Consider the following 27,881-nt stretch of genomic DNA (forward strand, 5'->3'; position numbering starts at 1 on the left):
CTAATTAGGTCCAGATGTGTTCTTTTCCCTGTGGTTTGGCACAGTATTTTGCACATCCCTTTGTATATTGCGCACAAATGCACTATAACCCAATAAAGCCCTATTGTTATACAGGATCGGAATCAGAGTATACAGATGAGCTGTACTATACAATCCTGACAGTTGCTTATCACCCGGGGAACAAAAGGATCGGGGGTTAAAATTAAGCAGCCCTGATCATTCATTCCCCTGACATCATCTGTCAGAATCAAGTTCAGCAACCCTCATACCAGTGATTCCCAAGTTATAGTTGCTGTTCATAAAAGTCTATGGAGAGAAGAGGTTAGGGAGGAGGGAGATGCTGTAGAGAGAACACACAAATGCATAATGATCCTGCTGCTGGTTCCAGTAAGCGGTTTCTGCAGGCTCCACTATTGACGTGTTGAGGCATATAAGCCGTCAGTGTATTCAGCTTTAGCGATTTTTAAACTGATAAAAACAGAACATAGACTACTTTGCTAATATAACAACTTTATTTCTTTACACCGATAAAATTAGTAAAAAATAAACAGCTATCCCTTGAACAGAATTTGTCCTGTAGTAAAAACATTTCCCAAGTATACTGTGTGGCATATTGCACGTTTTCCCTACAATCAAAAAGAATGCCTTATCATATTTATATTTGTAAGCATTAACCCCTTCCCGCTCCTTGACGTACCGGTACGTCATTGTAGGCGAGTACTTCGCGCAAAATGACGTACCGGTACGTCATCAAGATAGCGCGAGATCATGGCTGACCTCGCGCTATCCCGCAGCAGGAGTCGGCTGTCAGTCACAGCCGGCGTCCCGCTGCAACAGCGGGGGGGGGGGGGGCATCGGAGATGCGCCCCCCGCTGTTAACCCCTTCCCTGCCGCGATCTACTTAGATCGCGGCAGGGAAAGAGTTCACAGAGGGAGCGTGCTCCCTCTGTGTCTCCGGCCAGCTCTCACGATGCCATCGCGAGATCCCGGCCTGTCGCCATGGCAACAGGACGCCAGACACTGGCGTCCTGTATTGCCTATGCCTATTATCGCTGTATAAGCGATAAGGCATTGCAGGGCAGTAGCTCTGCCATGCCTTATGACAGCGATTATAGGTACAGTGCTGCAAGTCCCTCAGAAGGGCTCAAATAGTGTAAAAAAAGAAAATAAAAAAGTAAAAAAAGAAAAATGTAAAAAAAAAGGTAAAAAAAACCCTTTTTTATGCTTTTTCTAATATTAGCATAAAAAAAGGTAAAAAAAAATTAAAAACCCACATATTGGGTATTGACGCGTCCGTAATGACGTGTACAAAAAGCTGAACATGCTTTTTATTTTGTACGACAAAAAGCGTAAAAAAAAAAGAAAAATACCAAAAATCGCTTGGTCCTCAACGCCAAAATAGGCCATGTCATTAAGGGGTTAAATGTAAACAGTTCTACTGAGCCCTTAGAAGTTTAACCCTCCAATCCAATTTTGGATTCAAGGTTTCCTAGGGGTTGTTCTCTTTTTGCCATTATACAATGGCGCCACCTGCTGGCTAGAGCCAGTACTGCGGTATGGGACATGCTGGAGAGCCCCCCCGACAACAGAGCGGCCAGTAATATACAGTAAGAATACCCTGCCGGACATCTTCCGACATCGAAAGCTATACAGCCTTCAATCAGAATGTCTTTAGACGTCAGACAGTGGATTGGAAAGGGTTAAGGCTGCTTTCACACTTGCTCTGGGGATTCCGCTTTCTTACTCCGTTCGGGGAGCAGCAAAGGGGAATCCCCGCAGGAGAGTGGTTCTGTCTCTGTATGGAACTGAACAGCGCTGGGCAGACCTGATTAAATATAATGGGGTCCGTCCGCTTTCCCTCCAGCTGCCGGGTTTTGGGATGGAAAACAAAGTGCTGCATGCAGAGCTTTTTCTTCCGGTATTTGCAGCCGGATGTACGACGGAGGTTCCAACGGAGATGTGAAACCACCCTAAGGTATTCCCTGAGTGTGTGTCATAACTTAAGGGGGTATTCTGGCAATTCAAAGTGAAAGTTATATGCTTCCTAAGACAATAACGTGTAATTGTGCAATACAGTGATCCCTCGCTATATCGCGGTTCAGTGATTGCAGATTTTAGTTAGACCATGTATAATTCTGTTTTTGCTGAGTTTTTTGCTATATCACAGAATTTTGTGGTACATACAGGAAATACCGTACGCCACTAGCACTTGCCAATGCGAGATTATACACAACACATTATTGGCTGATGGAATGTATTCTGTATCAGGCGCTGATTGGCTCACTGATCGTAGCATGCTGTTGGTTTGTTCGTTGCGTGTAAACTGCGCATGATTCATTTACTTTGGCAGTTCACCCAACAGATTGATTTGTGTTATTATAACGCCGCTACTTCACATATTTTCACATATCGCGGGGGTCTCCGGAATGTAACCCCCACGATACACGAGGCATCACTGTATAATGTTATGACTTGTTTTACAAAGTTGCAGAGATATTGATTTACTTCTGCCCCTCCTCCTGCTTCGTTCTCCATTGGTATCCAGTGGTTCTGACCGGTTGGCTCTGCTGTTGTACTGGTCAGACACGCTCAGTGCCTTCAGTCTCTGTAATTACATAGTTTGTACAGTTGTGAATACGCATTTATCTGCAGCTGGCAATGGAGCATTGTGGGAAATGTAGTTTTTTCACTCCCGGATGCCATTTTTAATAACAATGTGGAAATCTGAAGCTGGCTGGAAAGCAACGGTGGTGCAGGTCAGCAAAAAAAGGTACTGGAGTTCAGTTTGATGATTTAGATGGACATTTGGAATAATGGCAATAAGTAGAAACATCAGGGAAATTTTGAAAATGTTGCCTAATCTCCTGGATACCCCTTTAAGGAATACTATGTAGTAGAATGGTCCTGTTCAATGTACTGAAATGCCGACTTCGTTAGTGATGATTTTTGTAAGGTCCTCCAGCAGCCCCTGAAAATGGAGAAAAAACAGCAAACATTTTAACACAGCAAAGCTTAAAGCACTATTTGGACACAACGACTATCGCTCAAAATTCACTCAAAAGTCATCTTTTGAACAATAATCTTTGTGTCTAAATAAGCCCATCTTTCAGTTTTCTGCCGAACAACAGTCTTTAGTTTTCCTTGAAAATCGTCCTTCAGCAGAACAGCTGATAAGCAGGACCGCATGCTCTGCTCTGCCAGCCGAGATCTGATAAAAGCTGATAACATTGTTACAGCTGTTCTCAGTTCTCACCCTAGCTGGCAAAACAGCTGATTAGCAGGACAGCACACTGTGTCTGCTGTCCATGGTGCTGATTTCTCCATGGGAAGCCCATGGCTGAACAATACAGCTAATTACAGAGCTTAGACCTCTGTAACAGCTCCCAGAAGCTCATTTGTATGCAGATGAAGCTGATAAGTACAAAGAGCAATTAGTGTCTATTAGTACTTTTATGCAAAACGATCACTGATCTTTTAATCTTTTGAAAGATATCTGTGTGTGTAAATGGACCTTCATGTCTTGTGTTTTATCAGAGTTATGTTGAGAGGAGCAGCACAGGCAGAGCCCTTATCCCAGCTGCAGTAATGTAGAGATTTTGAGAGAGGAACAGGATGTCTGGAATTCCTCTTTGTCCCTATCATTTCTGCAGAAAGTTACAACAGCAGTTTCTTTCTGGTTGTTGTAACTTGATCCAGGCAACAGTTCTATCAGGACCTATTAACTTGGTCTGTGGTAGAAATTTAGATACATCTCATATGAACAAGAATGAGGCAACCTAACAGTAAAGTGTATAAAAAGTTGTGCATCAGTGCTGTAACTACCTGTTGTAGTGAACATTGTCCTTACTTACTTCTGTGTTTAATACTGTATGTAGAGTTACTCACATATATAGTCGCTTTGTTTGCCATTGTGTCTTGTAAATCGCGATGGGATGTCTTCAAATGGTTCAGAATCTGCTTCTTAAAAAAGGTCTTGAGAAAATAATTGGTCAGCAGTCCTGTAGGAGTTCAGTTTTCATTATCAATTCACATTCATTTCAAATCCCTTCCTCCCCCAAAGTAATTATAAATCCTCCCATATCAAAGCAGAACTAAACAGATAGGGTACTCAAGAGTCTGACAAAGCCATTTTGGTTAGCTTTACCATTAATTGATATAATCAAGAAGTTAAGAGTAGTTGAATATCTAAGGACTTTGTGATTTTTGGGGGGGATAGTAAGACTCGTTAACCTATATTCCTGGTGCAATGTACCTTGGACCTTATTGTTTAAGATCTTTAGAGCCTTAGTCTGTAGGACATCTGGTGTCAGCTGCAGTGGAGGTACTTGAGATGTTAGTAGTTCAGCAACTTGATTCAAGTACCAAACAATCTGTTCTTCTGCATATATGTTTGGTATACTCTTCAGTATATATTTACTCACGCTCTTCAGAACTCTTTAAAAAGCATAATAAAAGTAATTAATGGAGTTGTGAAACATTTAGTAATAAATTAAGTTAGTAGAGATGAGCGAGCGAGTAGTGCCTTATTCGAGTACTTGCCTGCTCGTCTCTAAAGATTCGGGTGCCGGCAGGGGGCGGGGAGTGACAGTGGAGAGCGGGGAGGAACGGAGGGGAGATCTCTCTCTCCCTCTCTCCACCCCGCTCCCCTCTGTTCACCGCCGCAACTCACCTCTCACCTGCGCCGGCAGCTGAATCTTTAGAGACGAGCCGGCAGGTACTCGAATAAGGCACTACTCACTCGAGTAGTTTGCCTTATCGAGTATGCTCGCTCATTTCTATAAGTTAGCCATTGATGCATGCAAATTACCGGACAGCAATTACAGTTTAAGACCATATATTAAAAAAGCAACTCTGAAGCCAATAAGAATATAATGAGTCAAATTTACGGACCAGATTACAAGTTACCATGGTGACTGCTAATAAAATTTCACTTCACTCGTACATGCTAAAAGTATAGTTAACAAGACTAAATGCCTCCTTTTTCAATGTAGTTACTGTGGTTTGTCCCATTCCCAGTCCCCTCTTCATGCCATGTAAAATGGCCACCACCTTCTCAGATTACCCAATGTAGTGTGTTCTCTTGTAGGCTGAGACATTCCTCCCTAGTCCAGGATGGACTAGAACTGATGATGTCAGCACTATGCCCTTTCTTTATCTTCCCCAAAAACAGGGGGGGGGGGGGCGGAGTGTCTCAGACTATCAAAGCACACTGCATAGGGTAGTCTGAGAATTTGGTGGCCATTTTATATACAACCCCCAATTCCCAAAAAGTTGGGACGTGGTGTTAAATGTAAATAAATGTTAAGAAAAAAAAAGTAATGATTTAGAAATCTCATATAATATAAATCTCATTCGCAATAGAAAATAGAACACATATCAGAAGGGGAAAGGGAGACGTTTTTCCATGTAATTTCAATAGATTAACTAATTTAGAAATTGATGGCAGCAACACATCTCACAAAAGTTGGGCAGGGCCATGTCTACCATTGTGTAGCATCTCCTCTTCTTCCTACAATAGTCTGTAAACGTCTGGGAAGTGAGGCCACCCATTGCTGGAGTATGTGATTTAATAATAATAATAATAATAATAATAATGATAATCTTTATTTGTATAGCGCCAACATATTCCGCAGCGCTTACATAGACAGGGGGAATACAGACAGACAATACAAACATAACAGAACCACGGTTACATAGTAATCAGTTGATGGAAACAATAGGGGTGAGGGTCCTGCTCCAACAAGCTTACTTACTACGAATAGAAGGGTGATACAGAAGGTAAAGGGCTGGAGATGTGAACAGTATGGCGAGGTGGAGAGTGAGGGATGCTATACACATAGACAATGGTCAGACATTTAGCTGTGTGAAGGCAGAAACACTATGACTGCAGGAGCAGTTTATGATGGCTAGCAGGGATTGCAGTCAGTAGGTCAGGGAGCATGTTATCAGGCGGAGTACAGAGTGGTTTGTTTAGGGAATGCCGTATGCCTCCCTGAAGAGGTGCAGTTTTAGAGCACGCCTGAAGTTCTGCGAGTCCTGGATTGCCCGGGTATCCTTTTGTAGTGCGTTCCAGAGGACCGGTGCTGCTCTGGAGAAGTCTTGGAGGCAGGAATGAGAAGTTCAAATTAAAGGGGCGCTCAGTCTAGTTTCGTTAGCAGAGCGGAGAGCCCGGGCTGGTTGATGGATTGAGATGAGGGAGGCGATATAGTGGTTTAGCATTGTCTTGCTGAAATATACAAGGCCTTCCCTGAAAGAGCCGTTGTCTGGATGGGAGCATATGTTCTTCTAAAGCCTCTATATACTAGCAGCATTGATAGTGCCTTTCAAGATTTGTCAACTGCCCATGCTATAGGCAACATGCCAAAAGCAACATTGCAACCCATTGCCATCAGAGATGCAGGCTTTTGAACTGTGTGCTGATAACGAGATGGATGATCCAGCTCCCCCTGAGTCCACAGTACACGAAGTCTGTGGTTTCCCAAAAGAATTTCAAATTTTGGTTCATCTGACCATAGAACAGTTTTCCATTTTGCCTCATTCCGTTTTAAATTATCTTTGGCCCAGAGAAGACGCTGGCTTTCTACCCATTTTTACTTGCCTGTTTTTAATGCAGTGCCGTCTGAGGGCCCGTAGATATCAAACACAGAAAATTGACCATTGGCCTTCGACCTTGTGCCAATGAATTTCCCCAGATTTGAATCTTTTGATGACATTATGTACTGCAGATGGTGGAATATTTAAAGTTTTCACAATTTTATGTCAAAAAACATTTTTCTTTAATTATTCCACAATTTTTAGACACAATTTTTCACACAGATTGGTGAACCTCTGACCATCTTTGCTTCTGAGGGACTCTCTAACATTTTTTTTTTTTTAGACAGTCATGTGACTTTTCATTAGCACCACTTACTTTTCCATCCTTTTATTACTCCTGTCCCAACTTTTGTGAGATGTGTTGCTGCCAAAAATTTCTAAATGAGTTAATATTTTTAAATGAAATGGAAAAATGTCTCACTTTCAAATTCTGATAAGTGTTCTATTGTGAATGACGTATGGTTAGATGAGATTTCCACATCATTGCATTCTTTTTCCTTAAAGGGGTTCTGTCATTAGAAAACAAAAATTCTATACTTACCTATTCCTCCCCTGTCAGTCTTCTTACCGCATCCTGTCCCGCCGATCTTCTTCTGGCTCTGGCAGGTTCCCCAGGTCACCTCACCTCCAGTCGCCGATTCTTCTTCTGCGTCAACTCTCTGCAGTCTCCTTGCTGCAGGGCAATATACGCAGTCACTAGTGACGCAGCGTTCACAGCCCAGCAGGAAGTGACGAGCTAGTGCAGAGACCGCATGTGCGTTGTTTCTCTGCAATAGTATATGAACTCTCACAGTGAGATAGCTCAATAGATCGGCACTCCTTCCTAGGCAGTGAACATTAGGTCACTAGTGACATAACCTACACTGACCTGCAGGAAGAAGAATGCAGAGAATAGATGCATCATAACAAGAAAAAGATGATCCTTGCCGGCTGGAGGTGAGGTGACCCGGGCAACTAGAGAAGCTTAAAGGGGTTGTCCCGCGCCGAAACGGGTTTTTTTTTTTTCAATAGCCCCCCCCCGTTCGGCGCGAGACAAACCCGATGCAGGGATAAAAAAAACAACGGATAATACTTACCCAAATCCCCGCGGTCCAGCGTCTTCATACTTACCTTGTGAAGATGGCCGCCGGGATCTTCACCCTCGGTGGACCGCAGGGCTTCTGTGCGGTCCATTGCCGATTCCAGCCTCCTGATTGGCTGGAATCGGCACACGTGACGGGGCGGAGCTACGAGGAGCCGCTCTCCGGCACAAGCGGCCCCATTCACCAGGGAGAAGACCGGACTGCGCAAGCGCGTCTAATCGGGCGATTAGACGCTGAAGATTGGACGGCACCATGGAGACGAGGACGCCAGCAACGGAACAGGTAAGTGAATAACTTCTGTATGGCTCATAATTAATGCACGATGTATATTACAAAGTGCATTAATATGGCCATACAGAAGTGCTTACCCCCACTTTGTTTCGCGGGACAACCCCTTTAAGCTTCTTGGATCACACTGTGTCAAACTTATCTGGATCATTATTACTAAATCAACTTGTATTTAGCGAGGGTATCATTAACCAAATGTAACCACTGAGAAAATGACAGTCTTGATGGGGTAGACTTCCAATTATGAATAATCAGTCTGCAGGCATGGAATAGAATCAGGTAGAAAAATAGTCTGAGAACTGAGTGGAATAATATTGTCATGGCTATCCAGCTGAGAAACCTGTGGGACGTAATGATGGGGAAAGTAAAATGGCTATTTAGAAAGGTTAACACACCGGAAACAGGAGAGAGTGAGTATTTGGATTCTGAAAAATAGTCTTGTGGAAACACGGCACTAAACAATTCACTTTGTGTATGTGTCGAAAGAGAATGAAGCTTGGCTACAAAGAAGTGGCTTAGATTTGCTTGGTTCCTATTGCGAGGATGAGCGGTGGAGGTTTTAGTTGCAGTACAAATACAATTAAAACAAAAGCAGCGTGCCAAGGATTCAAAAATGGCAACCAAAAAGAAAGGCTCCTAATAGGAGACGACTGAACTGGTGTGAACAGCCTGTCCTACGAAGGGACGGCTGTCCCACCTTGGTCCAGGATAGCATCAAAATTATATTGCTTTTTTCGTTTGCAGGAACCCCTCGTCCTTCCAGAACATCCAGCAGTGGAGACCTTCAGTGAGAACTCCGTAGGTGAAACTAACCTTGGTTGAGTAGAATAAGGGCAGACATCGCCCAGAACATAAGTAAGTACCAACATTATTCGGCTTTATCTACAACTGCATCAGTGAATTGTTTTAGTGAACCTCTGGAACTTTTTGAAAACTTACTCTGCCTTTAGTTGTAGTAGAATCCCAGTTACTTGTAAGAAATACTGATATTTTTTCTAACTTACTGATACTTTAAAAAATGCTTTTCTGAGCCAAAACACTAAGTTATGCAGATACATGTTTGTCTTTAACCAGGGTCAGGAACACTATCTTTTCTCCTTAGGGAGAGCACCTAGAAGGTCAGTGAGTGAGGAGACTTATAAGGCCATTCATGCTCTTCTGGGTAATATGCAAATAAGGGAGATGGAACAATACCTCTGCAGCGCCACCTATTGGAAGGCAGCATTCCTGCAAATCAATGTTAGACTCTTTATACAAGCCTTGTAACAATGACTATGAATTGAAAAAGTAAGCCAGAATCCATACACAGACAGCTATTTCATCAGTGTGCAATAGGTTTCTGGCTTGGCTAGCGAGCGAGAGGCCTGTGATGTTTGTCAGGAACACTATTTTTTCTCCTTAGGGTGAGTACCTAGAAGGTCAGTGAGTGAGGAGACTTATAAGGCCATTCATGCTTCTCTGGGTAATATGCAAATAAGAGAGATGGAACAATACCCCTGCAGCGCCACCTATTGGAAGGCAACATTACTGCAGGTCAATGTTAGACTCTTTATACAAGCCTTGTAACAATAGCTGGGAATTCAACTATGGATGCTACTGCTGCTCAGTCCATTGTATTCCTTTTACATCACCTGATGCGAGGCACATAACAAGCGCTGATCAACAATATCAGCAGTCATTTGAAATCTCTCCACAAAGGTTAATGCAGTTCAGAGCTTGTCCCCTGTTTATACAGGAAGGTTTCCTGCTGACAATGATGGTTTTTGCACCATCAGATAATATTCATTGGCCGGCACATTCATATGTGACTGAAGAAGGTTCCTTCTAGACTTTAATAAGAAGTTAGTTTTGTTTAAGGTATGAGCCTGACCCCTGGTGGTCACGTAATATGTTCTATGCCTTTTTTATGATTGGTCGGCATGGTCATTTGAGGGGACGTGATGACGTGCGGCGTGGTGTGTATAGAAAAGTTCACGCTCTGCGTGCCAAGAGGAAGAAGCCAGGGAACCATAGTGCGTGTAGGAGAAGACTCTGTACCAGGCTCCCCCATCAAGGCCTGTGGCATGCATTAAGCCTTGCTGGTGTCATCTCGGTGGAACCGCTCACTGCAGGTCCCCAGTTAGAGCTCCTGCCCAGTGCCCCGAAGGCCATCAAGGGACCTCCGTTACAGGGTAATGACTGGGTGAATATACATTAAGACATATATTCACTCCCAATCATCGGTCTGTGTAAACTGGCCTTTACATTTATGGTGCTTTTTATAAGATTTGCATGCTTAGAATGGGCATTCTTCTTTTTTCCACCGACCAGTGCCATACACTGATGTTCCCATAGACAATGAAGGATGCGCTTACCCAATCCTGTGCAGGAAGCAAACTCTTGATTTTCCACCTGAAATATGTAATAATTACCTGTCAGGTTTCTTTTGCGTAATATCTGTGAAATATGAACTAAAGCTGCCAGCAACATAAGAATAAAGCTGGCCATTCACTATAGATAGCTGCTCAGCTGAAAGCCATTCCTCTCCCCACCTTGGCACTGCCAAGCGTGCTTGTGTTCTGATTGTAGAGAAGGGCGGGCGGTTATCTCTCCTGAGAACAAAAGCCCGACTCTGCTTTCTCCCAACATCAGCCATTGGGGAAACGTCAGTACACCCCTATAATAGTCGTCAGATCCCACCAATTGAATGTGTATGGCCAGCTATAAGACTAAGCTCACATCTCGTTCTGTGAACACGTTTACTACATGCATTGGGCAAGTTCCTGATGCACATGCCAAACATATACGTAGGGCCGCATGCACTCAGCTTTGGCATAAGCTGGGCCGATATTTATCAGCATACCTGTATAGAAAAGTGTACTCTGCTGCACCTTTATATTAAGAGGAATGTAATCATTAAAAAAGTATACGTTTCCCAATGAGCAATGTATGCCATTATATGACTGTATACTTTGGGAATACTCTCAACATATACCTCCGTCAGAAGGAAGTATATGCACTGGGTTTGTTTTGTGGACCTTGTGGTCTGGAAAACAAATCGCAGCATGTTCCATTTTGCTGCGGATCCCGCATGGACAGCTTCCATTGACGTCAATAGCAGTCGTCCGCTCTGACTGAATTGTGGATGGGCAATGGATTCCACGGGAAAGCAGATTTTTTTTTAAAAGTCTACACTGCGCATGTGCGGTGCTACGCCCGCACACATCCACAGAGGAGAAAATAAAGATCCCCAGAAGACGCATAAAGGTAAGTAGGGAACCCCCGGTATCCTCTGCCATGGGCAGGGTCAGATTCCACTGCGGGGTCCAGCATGTGGAATCCGATCCGCCCGTGGACATGAGGCCTAAGGGTGTGGAATGCAGAAAAATTCAATATGTCAATCAGATAAATTGTAAACCCAGCTGGTTCTATATGTATCGTATGTTACATGTTTCCTGTTGGAAAGCTTAGCATGTTGAAATTAGTCTCTGTATGTAATGTACGTAAAGTATGTAAGGATAATTCATATACAATGTACCTTCTAAAACTTCATCAATTAATTGATAAAGAACATCAAGAAGATCCTCCTGTAGTCTCTGCTTCTCTTGCTCCTTAGTTTGTGCCATGTTCCGGTCAGTAAGATCTAAGCTTGTTTGAGTCTGCTGTAGTGGAATCACGTTGTTAGAGTCCATACTCATTTGCCGTCGCTGTTGAATGTTGGAGCCTTCAGATCTCATATATGCATTCTTCTCTGTATATTGCTACGTAAAGAATATGAAAACTTATATCAGAACCGTTTCGCTAATATGCCCTTGCGAGGAGCAACAGTTTTTAATGGCTTACTCTTTCAATATATTGAATGGCAAGAACAATGTCCATACACTCAATATTCATATACCCCTTTTGGGTACATGGACATCATAGAGGGCGATCCCCTGCAAACTCAGCTGTTTGCCAGGAGTGTGTGAGGCTAAATCCACGGCCATCGACTGATTGCCATGATGGCCTAAATGAATAAAGTGAATGTCTTTGTTTGATAACTATTCTAAAAATGTGGCAAAATTTGCCGGACACCCTGACTTACCTCATCTCTTGCTACAAGGTTATTCGGCAAGGCCTGTCGCTCATTGCAAGAAACCTTTTTATCTGTGGAGAAACACGAAAGTTGAGAAGTTAATTGTTCCAATTTTTTTTCCACTTCTGTTTACTTGGAGTGAAAAGTCATTACTTGACTGGAGAAGCAGTTCTTAAACAGATAATTGCTGTGATACCCGCATTGCCGTATATTGCAGACCACTTCTGGCTGTTAGTGTCCCTGGTTGCATCTGTAATTTGTTCTTCATAGATGGTAGGTGGCAACACACCTACCTCCACAAACCAAGTAATGGTGCTATGCCCCTTCTGCCTGACGTCAGGAGAACATATGCTGAGCGTTAGGAGATATAATGCCCAAACACTCCTAAGTCCAGATGTGTCCATCACCACTAGTTTGGCGCTTTTTTCACACATCCTTACCCCTGGTTGTAATATACTTGGCTGTCACAGTATCAATCGCTTCCCCAGTACTCCACCATATCCAATTTCCTTTTTAAGCCCCTCCCTTTTACCCCCTAGCTCCATCCATTGCAAATCCTCATCGTGCCACTGGTTAGAAAGCCTCACATTGATACAATGTTGCCACATCACTATGCATGGGCGTAACATTCTTGACTCCTCCACTCCCCACTTTGCATGCTCCTGCCCATTCAGCTATTCCCCCCCTTTTTATCAGTACACCCCTTCCCCCTTCACTTCCAGCCACTCAATCACTATGCCAACACAAAGTTCCTGCCACCTTCGCTCCTGATTGCTCACACTACAACCTGCCTATTCAGCTCCCATTTAAAATACCTCACCCAGGCATCCCTGTTTACTTCCGCTTCTCTCCTTGTGTCACAGCCTCGGTCCTTTCCACTTCTGGTAAGTACCGTTCCTTCTTTTTCATTTTTACCGCCCAGACTTCCTCAGTTAGTAATCCCACATAGGCCTTGCTCTGTAGTCTATTCATTGTTTTTTTCCTTCCTTTTCCTTTCTAGGTGTCAGCAACACTTTTGGGTCCATACCTCTGCAGTTCCAAGAGTTATGGCAAGTTCAGTTTCCTATGCCTATTGGCCCTCAGCCCCCCTTCCATCTTGTCTAGCAGTCCTCCCACAAACCAACCACTGCACCTATCCTCCCAACCCCAAACTCGTGGTTATCATTTTGGTCTTGTCCCACATTACTTCCAATATGGACAAGTTAATGTCCCATGTTGCTCCTGGGACCTGCAGTTCTATGGGTTTCCAGGAGTACACTTCCACAAGTGTGGGATGATTGAGCTGGCTGGGTGTGTGGATTGTTTGTTTGGTGCTCCTGCTTATTACCATCTCAACATCAGGCGGTCCTTATCAGGACGATCTCCCCGCTTGTAGGCAGTGTCCCCCTTTCCTGTGTTGTAGTTGTCTTGTTAGTGTAGGGATTCGCAAGACAATGAGGACCCTAGATGTGGGCTTGTGAGCTTACGTGTTTTGGCCAAAAATATAAACCAGTACCTCGTACCTACTTACAGATATTTCTATCTATTTGGTTGTTTAGTACATTGGTAAGTATAATGCCATCTGATGTCTCCGTTTACCCTGTGGGTGTTTGTATGCATGTCTGGTTTATGCTTGTTAGATGTTGGTGTCCGGTCATGTATGCACGTATCAACTCTCCTTATTCCTCGCCGGGCATAAATTTTGTTGCATTTGTGTAGGTCATTCAACATTAAATGGATGTGATTGGCTGACGCTGCGTGAGTTAGCCAATTACAGCCATTCAACGATGTCATTGAATGGCTGTGATTGGCTGACGCCGCGTGAGTTAGCCAATCACAGCATTAGCATTCTGGAGGCGGGGATCTTAAGCCCCGCATCCAGAAAGCAATGCTCTGTCGGGGACGAGGAGGGAGCGACAGCCTGCAGCAGCGCCACGGGAGGTGCGTACTGTTTTTTTGTTTTTTTTACACCGTATTCCAGGCGTATAAGGCGACAGTTGGGGGGTCATCTTATACGCCCCCTCGCCTTATACGCTGGAATATACGGTACTTTTTTTGTAATTATTGCCATCCACCGTTGATTATACTGTTTTATTTCTTGTTTTACCATCATTTTATGTTCTGCTTGTATGGGTTTTCATGTATTCTGAATTTTATGTATTCTATTTTTCTTTTGCCTCATTGGATTATATCTGTCCATAGACGCATACCTGGAATATTACTTTAACTTTTTTTTTTTCTTTTAGTTTTCCCTTCTTTTTATTACAATTCTCTTTATTATATTATATGTAATATAAACACTGCATGAGTGCCCCTCTATATACTGGTTTCTCTCTGCATGACTGATGAAGGGGTTCACCCCAAAACGCATATCTTTTGTTGGCTTTTAATTCACTAAATAAAAGAAGTTGGATACTTCATCCTATTGTCTCACGACTTTCATTAGAGAGTTGCGCCAAGATACCGCCTTTGCTTTCCGCACGCCATCTGTCATGGTCACCTACTACAAAAAATGTATATCTTAAACATACTTTTCTTTTTTTTAACATGGGAGCTTATGGTGACAGATGGCGGCCAGATGGCATCCATCAGGGCATCAGGTGAACTTACACATGTTTTGTTTTTAATCTTGAACCACACATCTCGGGGTATTTCAAGTTAAGGGCCAAGTTAGGGGAAGACAGATCTGTAGGCGGCAACATTCAGCAGCACAGATACTGCAGTGTTTTCACTGAGGCAGGAGAATCTACTAGATAGTTTAGGTATAGTGCTTTCCCGGTTTAGGATTCTATGCAGCTTAAAACGTAACTTTTAATAAGTATCCACTTAAGGCCGCCTGCATACGAGCGGAATTTCCGCCGCTGGAAGCCTGCATAGGATTGCGTTAACAAACGCAATCCTATGCAGACGGCTGCGATTTGGCTGCGCGAAATATCGCGCGGCAAACAAATCGCAGCATGCTCTATTTCGAGCCCCGCACAGAAATGTCACTCATCCGCCGCCGGCTCTGGTCTGCGCATGCGCCGGCTGCCCGGCAAGCTGGCACATCAAACAGCCCTGCAGGCGCTCAGGTCGGGTCAGGGTCAGGTCACGCCGCATCCGACCCGCCCGTCTGCAGGCGGCCTTAAACTTAAAAAGACTTTAAAAAGTCTCAAAATAAAACACACAGACACGGAAAATCACAACACTTCCTCAAAGCCCTCCCGTATTGGTAAAAACTGAAAGGAAAGGAAGACAGAGGGTAGGAAGGAGAGGCCAAGGGCAATGCCTCTGCGCCAAACAAAACCCTCTACACCAGGACAAGTATCCTTCGTCAAGAAGATTAGACCAGACCAAAAAGAGCCTGGTCCACGTCCATAGGAAGAAGGTCCCGTAGGACAATTCTATGTCCCTATAACTTTAAATCCTGGAAAGAAATTGTTTTTTTCTATTCTCTGCCATCGACTGGATAAACCAGTATTATAGGCCAATCTTAAAGGAGATCGTTATCACGACTATTCTTAAAGAGACGGTTCGACGCCTTTCCACCAGTAAACCTGGTTTCGTCAGGAACCAAAGAAAAACTGCCAGCAGCCAGATCAATAAGCCGCTGCAAAAAGAAACTAGGATTTCTGATTCTAGTATATCTATAAATAGGTGAGTGATAGCCGATCCTATCAAACTGAAGCTACTGTAGTATAGCATTCACACCCCACCCCGGCCCAAAATAAGAGCAGAAAATAACAAAAGAGTAGCAGCACCAGCCCTTATGGTAGGGATACGGGAGGGCTTTGACTTTTTTAAGTCTTTTTAAGTTTTAAGTGGATACTTATTAAAAGTTACGTTTTAAGCTGCATAGAATCCTAAATCATGAAAGCACTGCTACTGCAGGAATCATCTATTTGGAAACATCTTCTCTAGTCAACACATTTGGCTACAGAATGTTTTCACTGGATGGCATTACAAATCACGAAATCTGAACAATCAAGTCAGAAAAACTTACTTTTTTTATGCTTTCCTCTTGATCGTAGCCAATTACTGCCATCCGTTTGATAACCGGCTGTAGAATCGGTTTCCTTGTCACGAGACTCTACAATGGTTTCTTCATCTCTTTTGGACTGCTATATAAAGAAGCGCTGGGGGTCATTTAATTTTCACATCGGCAGGTTACTTTAGTGTTTTGAACACAGATCACATGTGGGCATGTAGGCATATAAAATCACGTTGTCAATTAAGTTTAAGTGTCCCTTCCGTGTTACTCTCCTGCCGATTTAGACTTTATGTGCAGAGACGTAATTCCACGCTGGGAAGTCGTGTTGCTGAGACAACCGTATGACACCCGGCGCGTTTTAGGTTCAGGTCCTGTTCTAATCGATATGAACCACATATAAAACTAGCTGCGCTTCGTACGGCTGCCTTGGTAACCGGACCTCCCAGCGAGAAGTTGCGTGAGAGTTACGTTGGAGAGATACTTTAACTATTACAAGAAAACGAATAGCAATTTATTAAAGACACAGAGAACAACATAAGGGCTTCTTCGGATGACTATATTTGCAGCGTTTTTGCGTGTGTAAAATATTAGCGCTCAATGCGCAGAGAGTGGAAACTATTTCATGCGCGTGCAAAAAAACAGGACCTGCTCTATCTTTCTGCGTATATTGCGCAGCAAAGGTCCCCATAGAAGTCTATGGGAGATGTGCAAATGCACAAGCAACATCATGCGCAATTCCGTGAAAAACAGACCAAATCCAGATCTCATTAGGCTAAACAGCTTTTTAAATCAGGGTGGGGGTGTTTTGCACATGCATGTGAACAGGTCCTATATGTGCAAAACGTACAGCACTATGCACCGATTTGCGCGCAAATCTGCCTTGTTCATGGCGCAGATATGTTGCGCTGAAGAATGCACAATTGCGCATACGGTTGTCTGAGGAAGCCCTAAGAGCTGTTCCTGACACATGCATTATGCTGAGATGTGGCGGTATGTACAAATAATTTAGGAGTGAGAACTAACCGTAAATCTGCAGCAATTTCAGATTGTGCTGCAGATTCATTTCAGATTTCACCCCTATTGATTGAAGGGGTTAAATACGCAGGGAAAATCTCTCTCACTCTTCCTCCCGCTCTGCTCCACTCACCCCCGCCCCCCACAGCCCACCCGAGCCTGCTCGGATCACTCGCTCGAGTAACTGCCTTACCAAGTAGGCTCGCTCATCTCTAATTGTCACACATTGGATGTTAGTAAAAATAAAAACATATATCTATTAAAAAAAGAAACTGAGATTCCTTTTAAGTTTGACAACAAGTAAAAACTTTAATTTACCATGTTTCTCTCAGCGCCAACCCCTGATGTGTCCTGAAGGTCACTAGATGTAGGTTTACTATCTGCCAAGAAAGGTAATTTAGTTCAGTAGCTCATCACAATTTATGATAACTAGTCATTTTTTTGTTTTGTGATAAGGCCCTTTTAGATGGGACGAATGTTGGGCAAACGATGCCCGACATTCAGCCCTGCAAATACTCGCTCTGGTGCTGCTGCACGGGAGCTAGTATTGCTGGCTCACAGCAAGGGGGATGCAGGAGATTTCTATCTTCGCTCTCCCCTGCCCCTTTCCATTGCCTTAACATAGCGGCCGTTCAGTACTGAATGGCTGCTAAATACACTGAACGATGAACAATCAGATCCTCGTTCATTGTTTATGCTTCATAAACGATGGGTGATGAGCTGATGGCTCAGTGTAAATAGCAGCCGTTCAGTACTGAACGGCCGCTATATTAAGTCAATGGAGAGGAGCGGAGGAGAGCGAAGAGAGAAATCTCTTGCACTGCCCTGCCCCCTGCTGGCCGCTCTGTGAGCGAGCCAGTGCTTCTAGCTCCCGTCCAACACCACAGGAGCGTGGACACAAAGGGACGAGTGTCGGGCATCGTTTGCACGACATTTGTCCTGTGTAAATCAGCCTTCACAGATGCTACAAAGTTTAACATGATTTAACAGGTTCTGATAGCTTTCTGTGCCAGTATGTTTACCCTTTCAATTACTTTTTAAAGGCTTTTGTCGTATTTAAGATAAGAGATCAATAGCTTTGGGAATGTCATCAGGATATGATCCATTATATAAATCACATTTTTGTAATAAACATATTTTTAAGAATTTTTGGTGTTTTTTGTTTTTTTTTTAAACATTTTTGGACACAATCTGAATTTTAAAAATTTAAAATGGAAATACAAACCATTATTTGCAATGGCTGTACTTACATGTGTGATTTCTATCTTGCAGCATGTTCCATTTTTCAGCCATTCTTCAGAAAACTTGCCCATTATTGCCTATGGGCAAGTTTAAAAATTGCATTGCACTCGCATTTACATACGAGTTTCATGTGAGTGCAATGCAAATTTAACATTTTCCTATTGAAACTACATGAAAATAGCATGTAAAATCGCTGGTAAATTCATGTGGTTAAGGGCTTAAACACATGGGCGCATGTGCTAATATTCTCGCCACTATGGAGCTTATTAGCTCATGAACCAGTGGGGTTTTTCTTGACTATTCAAATTCCGCGCTATAGTGCCGGAGTTTGAAAAAAACCCGATAAGATAGGTCCTGCCTTATCATTCTCGCACAGAGTTTTCCTATGTGCGAGAAAGATAGGGCAAGTCCGACTTTTTTTTGCGCATAGTATCGAGGCATGAGAATCTGGCTAGTGAGAACAATCATTGAAATCAATGGTTTCATTTTGTCCCGTTTTCACGGCCGCATAATGGGACAAAAAGTTGCCCATCTGTTCAAGGGCTCATGCCCATGAACGACGTGGGATACACCCGTGAATTTACGCCGCAGGAGTACGGCGAATAAAAACAAAGAAGTTCCAGTGAGTGATCGTGGGATTCCGCGGTCTCCATTAATGCTATATTAACAGAGACCTCCCACGGTGTAAATCAGCGGAAAATACAATAGCGATTTTTTTTCCCGCTGCGGAAATCCGCGGTAGAATTCCACATATGGGCAGGCAGAAAGCTACTAGGTTCAATAGAACCCAATAGCTGCAGAATTCACGCGCGTTTTTCCGCATCCATAAACACGCAGCAATTCTGTGTATTCAACCTAATGCCTTAGGGCTCAGTCAGTTTCCCTGAAAAGCTGCCTCTGATTGGTCCCTGCGCTCAGCCAATCAGAGGCAGCACTCAACCATTCATGAATTCATTTGTTGTGGCAGAGGACAGTGGGCAGCGCTCTTTTTGAGCGCCAAAACGCCCGTGTGACCGAGCCCTTTTGCGCGGATAAACGCTGCTAGCAGCGTTTTTTCCAACGTTCCACCCGCTTAGGTCACGCAAATTTTTGAACGCATCAGTTATGCATTTAAAAATTCACGTGTACAAACACCCGTATGACTGAGCCCTTAGAGTGTGATATCGATCAACGTTTCTCGGACCAATATGGTACTATCCTATTTCAATGTCACCTACGAGGGATGTTTATCAGGGGCAGTAATGTATGGTAGGTGTGAACTTAGCTATTAAAGACAAACCTTTCTTGGATTTTCCCCCTTTTTTATGTACTCTGTAAGCTCGAAACTGAATGCTATCGTCATCAAAATCCATTTCACTACTAGTAGAGTCTCCAGTGGATCCATCATCTGCGCTGACCCGCACACTGAAGTCTTCCTCCTAAACATTGGTTTGAGACACTGGCATCACATTTCTAAAGAGGGCAAGATGGCATGCAAATAAGCCCCAGTCATCAAAGGCAAAGACATTGCAGGGAATCAATAATAAGAGCATAATCAATTCCACTCTCGTAAATATTATCCATGTGCATCACTGATGCAATATTGTCGTATTTCATCTAAAACGGTTCAGTCTGGTATGGCCATTTTAAAAAATCTGTAAAAAAGGAACTAATCATTTTAGTTACATACACAGATTGATTTTAAATAGAGATGAGCGAACGTACTCGGATAAGCACTACTCGTCCGAGTAATGTGCCTTATCCGAGTACCTCTCTGCTCGTCCTGAAAGATTCGGGACGCGCTGCGGAGCGGGGAGCTGCAGGGGAGAGCGGGGAGGAACGGAGGGGAGATCTTTCTCTCCTTCTCTCCCGCCTGCTCTGCCCCGCTCCCCGCTGCGACTCACCTGTCAGCCGCAGCGGCACCCGAATCTTTCAGGACGAGCGGAGAAATATTCGGATAAAGCACATTACTCGGACGAGTAGTGCTTTACCGAGTACGTTCGCTCATCTCTAATTTTAAAGTGTTCTTCCGCGACCCTAATACCGATGACCTATCCTTAGGATAGGAAATCAATAACAGATCAGTAGGGGTCTGCTGATTGGGACCCCCGCTTGATCAGCTGATTGAAGGTGCTGTCATGTTCATCAATCACATGGCCTGAGAGCCAATTAATCCTATTCAAGTGAATGGAACTGAGTTGCAATACCAAGCACAGACACTAGGTGGCTGGTATGCAGTGAAGTGACAGGGGTGCTCACCCAAGTGTGGAAGTCACTTCAATCAGCTTATCGCATGAGTCTTGAGCAGCAGACCCCTACGATCTTATATTGATGAGCTATCCTGAAGATGGATCATCAATATCTTATTATCAGAAAACCCCTTTAAAGGAGTTGCCCCAAGAGTACAAGTTAACTTGTAATCTTGGTGCAACTCTAACTTGACGATACCTTGCTGATCAATGGGGGTCTCACGGTTGAGATCCTTGCTGATCTCGAGAACAGGGGTCCTATGTCCCCCATCCTCCTCACTGTGAGATTACTGCACCCCCCTCAGTGATGAGAAGACTAAATGGAGCGCTGATGCTCCATTCACTTTAAATGGGACTGTTCAGGTATTTCCGTCAACCACATTGAAATAAATGGAGTACTGAACGTGCATGTCAGCCCTCCTGTGGATAGGGGGTAACTTGTTAATCACACTGAGCAAAAACCAAACGGACCCCATTATAATCAATGGGGTCTGTTCTGCGCTGTTCAGTTCCATAATAAGACAGATCCGTTCGGCTAGGGAATTCCTCTCTCCTCTGTTAAAGTTGTGCACCTGAGATCTGTGCTTCTACAGGTTTACTTTGGCACACCTTCACAGGTAGGGGTTATTTGAGCTGGCTGGGTGTGGTATTCTCCACCAGCCAATCCCCCTTGTCTGCAGCAGATAAATACCAGCAACAGTTTCTAGAGATTGCTGGTCATTTTATGTATAACTGTGTTTATCCCACTCAGAGCTGGTGTTTGCATGCTTGTCTGTAGTGTCTCTCTTTCCTTCCCTGAAGACGTTCTGGACACCTGCTGTCTCTCCCCTCCTTGTGGTTTCTGAGGTGCATGCGCCCGCAGGTTACTCCTTATTCCTGGGCAGATGCGGCCTTCAGATACCTGATATCATATGTGTGTGTCAGATGGGTGATGCCTGACACTGCTCCCTGTATCTCAGCACGGAGTGGGGACACTGGGACTAACCATGGGTTTCTGTTTGCATATGAGCTTTGGGTGGGGTTCCCGTTCTTTGTTGTATGCTCAACCTGGTATGTTGTTGTGAACAGCGATGTGTTTTGTATGTCTGCGCAAGTGGCCAGACATGTGCTTTATGTGCAGTCCTGTTCGTGTACTTTGTTGGTGCATCTCTCTAGGTTCCTAGTCACGGATTAGCCAGGTCCCAGATGAAGTCAGTGGGGCTGTCCTTTATCAGGACAATCACCCCGCTTTTAGGCAGGGGTTCCCCACTTTCCCTGAGGGGTTCCCCACTTTCCCTGATTAGTAAAGAACATGGGTCCTTCCATCTTGCTGGGAGAGGTGTAATTTGGTCTATGCAAATAATATGAGAGGTGTTTGTGGTTTTAAATTGACACGCTTACGTCTGTACTGAGGCATGGCGCTATAGTGCGCCATGTGGACGTAACATCCTGCTCCCTGAACAAAATAGGACAACGGAACCCCCCAACACGGATGTGAAAGCTGCGTAACCTGCTGATTTTTAATAGTCCACACATAATATCATCAAAGCAAAAAGAAACAAAAAAACCCTAAATCCTTTGGCTCCTGCTTGACGCGTTGCGACTGCACTCTATTCACATAACATAATACGGTGATCTACTCACTATCCTTACATCGGTGTCAGTTACATCGCTGTTTGGAAGACATTCTAGAAACTCTTTATCATCATACTCAAAAGGTGAGAAGAAAAACACAGCATCTGCTTCTTGGTGTATTTTGATTAAGTTTAACAGTTTCTGAAAAAGAAAGTAAAAAAATAAAAAACGGAACCTGATAAAGTTTTACATTTGCAAAAAGGACAGTAACAAAATACTTAGTTTAGCATCAAGATACATCTAGGACAAGGCCACCATATTGCTATATACTGAAGTGAAGAGCAGCACTATCTTTACTATCCTATAACCTTTGCTTACTTCTCCAAAACCCACCTGGTTAGAAATCTTTGTGTTATTGAACTGGGGCAGCATGCAACCAACTTAACCTTTTAATAACCAGCAATTTTTTTGAACTTTCCTTTTTTGTTTCTTCATCCCTCGTTTTCAAGAGCCATAACTTTTCAAATTTTTCTGTCGACATAGCTTTATGAGTTGTCAATCACTGATAGCTCCGCCCATTGGACTCTTCAGCTCAGAATGAACAAAGGTTTAAATGAATAAAGTACAAGTTATACTGAATCTTTCCCCATCTGGATATATATATAAAGGTGAAAGTCCTCACTGACTGACTCACCACTAATTCTCTAACTTCCCGCTGTCGTACAAATGTGAAATTTGGCATGAGCATTCTTTAGGTCCTAAATAGGAAAAGTAAAGGGGTCGCAACTTGATTATTCAATTCTAATTGAAAAAGTAAGTGCTCCCCTATGTAATGTACCTAATATAATTATCTAACTTTCCTGTGTCGTACAAACATGAAATTTGGCAGGAACATTCTTTAGGTAATAAATAGAGATGAGCGAGCGTACTCGGATAAGCACTACTCACTCGAGTAATTGGCTTTATCCGAGTATCACTGTGCTCGGGTCTAAAGATTCGGGTGCCGCTGCGGCTGACAGGTGAGTCGCAGGGGGGGGCAGGGGAGAGCGAGCGGGAGAGAAGGAGAGAAAGATCTTACCTCTGTTCCTCCCCGCTCTCCCCTGCAGCTCCCTGCTCCATGCCGGCACCCGAATCTTTAGACCCGAGCACAGCGATACTCGGATAAAGCCAATTACTCGAGCGAGTAGTGCTTATCCGAGTACGCTCGCTCATCTCTAGTAATAAATATGAAAAGTAAAGGGGTCACAACTCGATTATTCAATGCTATTTGCAAAAGTAAGTGCACCCCTATGTAATGTAACTTCCCGGTGTCGTACAAGCCTGACATTTGGCACAAGCATTCTATAGGTCCTAAATAGGAAAAGTAAAAGGGTCTCAACTTCATTATTCAATTCTAAGTGCAAAAGTAACTGACCCCCCTATGTAATAACACACATCTGAACCTCACAAACATGAAATTTGGCACAACCATTCTTTACATCCTAAATAAAAAAAAGTAAAGGGGTTGCAACTTCAATAATTAATTCTAAGTGTGAAAAAATTCACAATAAATGATATAGTTCTTTTCTTAGAAACCATAAAACCTAAGGAAATGATTTGTATACTGAGAAGAATTCTACCTCACCTCTATGTGTATATACTGAGGGGAATCTAACACTCCTCTGTGTGTATATACTAAAAAGAATCTAGGTCCCCGCTGTGTGCATTTACTAAGCAGAAGAAAGTGGACATGGACTGCAGGGATGGAGCATGCCTTTAAGGCTAAGAAGGGGCTGCAACCTTCAGTTTGGGAGTACATTTGAATAAAAGGGGTGTTACCTTTAAGGGTAAAAAGTGAGGAGAGTGGGAGGGGTGGCATATTCTGCAGAAGGACATCAGTACATGCAGTCTGAGGAGAATCAAACGCTCTTCTATGTGTATACATATTTTATTCCTCAGTTCCTCTGAAGTAACCCCAACTTCATACAATTTTCCGTGCAAACAACAGATAAACACCTGTACCAAATTAACCTGGGTGAAGCCGGATATATCAGCTAGTAACCTATACATCAATCTGCTCAGCTCCTCCTGCTCTTTAACATGATGCCTGCAGTTTAGATAGCATATTTGAGTTGATAGACTCACTTTAAAGGTGTAGAGCTTGCAGTTGTAGGCATAAGCACATCAATGCTGTAAAAGGTACATATTGGTTGGGGAGTTGTCTTATAAAGTTTGCATCAAGGCCCTTGAACATCAATTTAACTTGTTGCTAAAAGTGAACACTGGATAGACTATCAAGTAAATGATCCATCTTTATTGGTTCAAATGTAGTTTGAAGATTGACTAAAATCTCAAAATGTTCATCCTCCTCTGTTAGGCTTCATTCAGACTCAGAGCTCAGTCACACAGGCGTTTTGACGCACAAATTTTTGAACGCATAACTCACCCATTCATGAATTCATGAATGCTGCCTCTGATTGGCTGAGCGCAGGGACCAATCAGAGGCAGCTCTCAGCTGTCATTCAATAGCTGAGAGCTGCTCTGATTGGTTACAGACAATCAGAGGCAGCCCATTCAGCAGGTGGGAATTTTAAATCCCCGCCTGCTGAATACTACTCAGAGCAGTGCAGGAGAAGAGCCGGCTGGACGCAGCTGAGCCCCGGCAGCTGCAGAGAGGTGAGTATAGATTTTTATTTAAATTTTTACACATTTTTGGATTGATTTTCAGAGAAGGGCTTATATTTGAAGCTCTTCCCTGAAAATCACTGCAGCGCTTGCCGGCAGCCCATTGCTTTCAATAGAGCCGGCTGTATTGCCGGCTCCATTGAATTCAATGGGAGAACATCGCGCTCCTCTGCCACAGCTATGACAGCTGTGGCAGAGGACAGCAATCTTCAGTATATGTTCTCAATGGGGTCGGTGCTGCTGCTGCCGACCCCTTTGAGCGTAAGGTGAGACCCCTGGATGTGAAAGCATCCAGGGGTTTCACATACATAGAACATGGGTTTGCCACAGTTACATGCGTTCTGCGAACCAGCGTCCTATAATTTTCGCCGCAGGCATTTTTCCGCATGTAAAATTCGTACTTGTGACCGCTGCTATTGAAAAGCATTGGTTCTATCTAGTGCGAATTTTTTGACGTGCGGAAAAACGCACATTAGAAACGCCCGTGTGACTGAGCCCTAACGTTTTCTCGCGGCTAATAGCTGTGAGAAAACATTGCCGGAAAATCGTGACTGTGTAAAGCATTAAATTCCAATGCATTTATTTACATGGGTGACTTTTAGCTGCGAGAAAAAATCGTGACTATTTTCAGCCGTGATTTTTCCTTGCAGCGTCAAAAAATAGGCCATGACCTATCATTTGACGAAAATCACACGGAGCTCCCATAGATTCCCATGGGAGTTTTAAAAAATGGGAGAAGGAGGGAGTTTACCTGGGTCCGGCGCTCGTTGAAGAAGACAGCTGGCTCTATTTAGCTATTTAAGCTAAATAGAGTCCTTCTGCTGAACCCCGCCGCAGCGTCCTTTTCGGGCGACGCGGCCGTCTGAATAGACAAAAAAACGCTAATCCCTTTTGGAACTAGATTGTGGCAATGCAGCGTTGCCTCGATTTTTACACGTGATGCAACCTGCGTGAAAATGCATCACTCGTGTGAATGAGGCCTTAGCCTGCAGACACATACCCAGAGCTAATAATCTTTTTTTTAAATTTAAGTTAAATTATTAAAAAACTAACAAAAACCAGCATGACTCTTTATATTAATATATTCCACTGACTCACATTTATAAACTCCGCTGGAGATACGCCAATTGAGTATAAAAATTGTCTGTCTCCATCCCTTATGGGTCGTTCTGCAGCTGCTTCCTCTGGCTTTGTCATATCAGGATATTTCTGGAAAAATGTATAAATTATTGAAATCATTAATACGGTACAGATTATACCCTCCTTTCTCTTCTGTAACGGATAGTTGTTCCCATAGACACCAGTGGCTTATGGACTGTAATATAGCTTGTAGTGTGCCATTAGGAATATATGGTTAGTAGAGATGAGCGAGCATACTCGGAAAAGCACTACTCGCTTGAGTAATTTGCTTTATCCGAGTATCGCTGTGCTCGTCCCTGAAGATTCGGGTGCCGGCACGGAGCGGGGAGCTGCAGGGGAAAGCGGGGAGGGACGGAGGTAAGATCTTTCTCTCCCTCTCTCTCGCCCGCTCTCCCCTGCTCCCCGCTGCGACTCACTTGTCAGCCGCAGCGGCACCCGAATCTTCAGGGACGAGCACAGCGATACTCGGATAAAGCCAATTAATCGAGCGAGTAGTGCTTTTCCGAGTACGCTCGCTCATCTCTAATGGTTACATTTTATGTATATCACAGATCATTTTAAGGAAAGACGTTGCTGAGCAAACAATTGTTCTTATGAGGTTTTCCCACCACATACATACCCCTGGGACCCCCACTGATCATTAAAATAAAGTGCCATGCCCCTCTGACTGCATTTGGCATCCCTTGGTGGCATCACAGTGATTAGTGATGTTGCCTTACAGCACTGGTGTTCTGAGTTTAAATCTACCACTTCAAAAACATACTGATAGGTTAATTGGCTGTGTGTCTACAGTAGGGTAATTAGATTGTAAGCCCCACTGGGAACGCTGACTGATGTGAGTAGGAACAGTCTCTGTGTACGGTGGTACAATATGCACTATACAAGCGAAAGGTAATAAATCAAGTTGATGGACACCAGGTTAGTCCAATGACTTTAACAGACCAATCAGCTGTCTTCAGAGGGAAGCTGAGTGCAGCCAACAGGAACGGAAGAAGAGCTGCATGGAAGCGCACCCACAACCCTTTGTATTGCTAATTGTGGTACTCCAATGTTTAGACTATTTACTTATCAAGTATATATGGCATAATCTGAAATGTCATAAATGTATGTGGTGAGGAAGCCCCTTTGACAACAATAATTCACAAAATTGTCTTATCGATGTCCTTTGTGTATTCAATGTCTACCTGTATGTATACTGAACCAAACTGGAATCACTGTAGAATTCATGATGATCTAAGTTTGGTTTTGTAGAATCGCAGGGTCTGAGTTTTGTGGCCATAATATGGACTATTAAACCAGGTTTTCTAGCAAATTGAGAAAACCAGCTACCTTCAAGAGGTTTTCAAGGAGAAAACGACTGATGACACATTCTCAGGATAGGTCATCTATAGGAGTCTACCACACAGGATCCCTGTCAATCAGCTGATTAAGGAGACTGCATTAAAGTGAATGGGACTGAGCTGCAATACCCATTCCAATTGTTATACAATGCTTGGCCCTTTGAGTGATATGGAGTTAAGTGGATATGCAGTTACTTCAATCAGCTAATCAGCAGGGATCCTGAGCAGCGGACCGCTGCTGATCAACTATTCATGACCTATCCTGAGGATGAAGGCCCATTTAGACGGGATGAATGCTGGGCAAACAATGCCCAACACTCATCCCTGTGTGTACTCACTCTCATGCTGCTGCAGGGGAGCTAGTATCACTGGCTCGCTCACAGAGTGGCCAGTAGGGGGGCGGGGAGGCTGCAGGAGATTTCACTACTCACGCTCCCCCGCCCCTCTCCTTTGACTTAAAATAGAGTCCGTTCAATACTGAACAGCTGCTATTTACGCTGAACGATCATCGTTCAGCTCATCGTCCATAGTTTATGCTGCATAATCGATGGATGATGGGCTGATCGCTTAGTGTAAATAGCAGCCGTTCAGTATTGAATGGCTGCTATGTTAAGTCAATGGAGAGGGGCGGAGAGCGCGAGGAGAGAAATATCCTCCAGCAGCCCCGTTTTCAGCCAGCGATACTAGCTCCCATGCAGCAGCACGAGAGCAAGTATGTGCGGGGACAAGTGT

The 27,881-nt window shown here is 43.7% G+C and overlaps 1 protein-coding gene across 2 annotated transcripts in view; it reads right to left on the bottom strand.

The window, feature by feature from the left end:
• Positions 1 to 501: 501 nt before the first annotated feature.
• Positions 502 to 27,881, bottom strand: part of LOC136580867 (uncharacterized) — a 60,190-nt gene continuing 32,810 nt past the window's right edge. Inside the window, exons 10-20 of one of the 2 annotated variants that reach the window (XM_066581756.1) lie at positions 25,768 to 25,878; positions 22,084 to 22,206; positions 19,503 to 19,641; positions 17,300 to 17,361; positions 15,980 to 16,097; positions 12,028 to 12,089; positions 11,482 to 11,704; positions 10,319 to 10,355; positions 4,253 to 4,434; positions 3,886 to 3,998; positions 502 to 2,968 (exon numbers count right to left, since the gene is read on the bottom strand). In XM_066581756.1, coding sequence (XP_066437853.1) covers positions 2,909 to 2,968; positions 3,886 to 3,998; positions 4,253 to 4,434; positions 10,319 to 10,355; positions 11,482 to 11,704; positions 12,028 to 12,089; positions 15,980 to 16,097; positions 17,300 to 17,361; positions 19,503 to 19,641; positions 22,084 to 22,206; positions 25,768 to 25,878 — 1,230 coding nt within the window. In that variant the 3' untranslated portion in view covers positions 502 to 2,908. Of the gene's footprint in view, positions 2,969 to 3,885; positions 3,999 to 4,252; positions 4,435 to 10,318; positions 10,356 to 11,481; positions 11,705 to 12,027; positions 12,090 to 15,979; positions 16,098 to 17,299; positions 17,362 to 19,502; positions 19,642 to 22,074; positions 22,207 to 25,767; positions 25,879 to 27,881 lie in introns of both variants that reach the window. The other variant, XM_066581755.1, reaches the window with a different exon arrangement.

The sequence above is a fragment of the Eleutherodactylus coqui genome, chromosome 10 (genome assembly GCF_035609145.1).
Source record: "Eleutherodactylus coqui strain aEleCoq1 chromosome 10, aEleCoq1.hap1, whole genome shotgun sequence".
Lineage (NCBI taxonomy): Eukaryota > Metazoa > Chordata > Amphibia > Anura > Eleutherodactylidae > Eleutherodactylus > Eleutherodactylus coqui.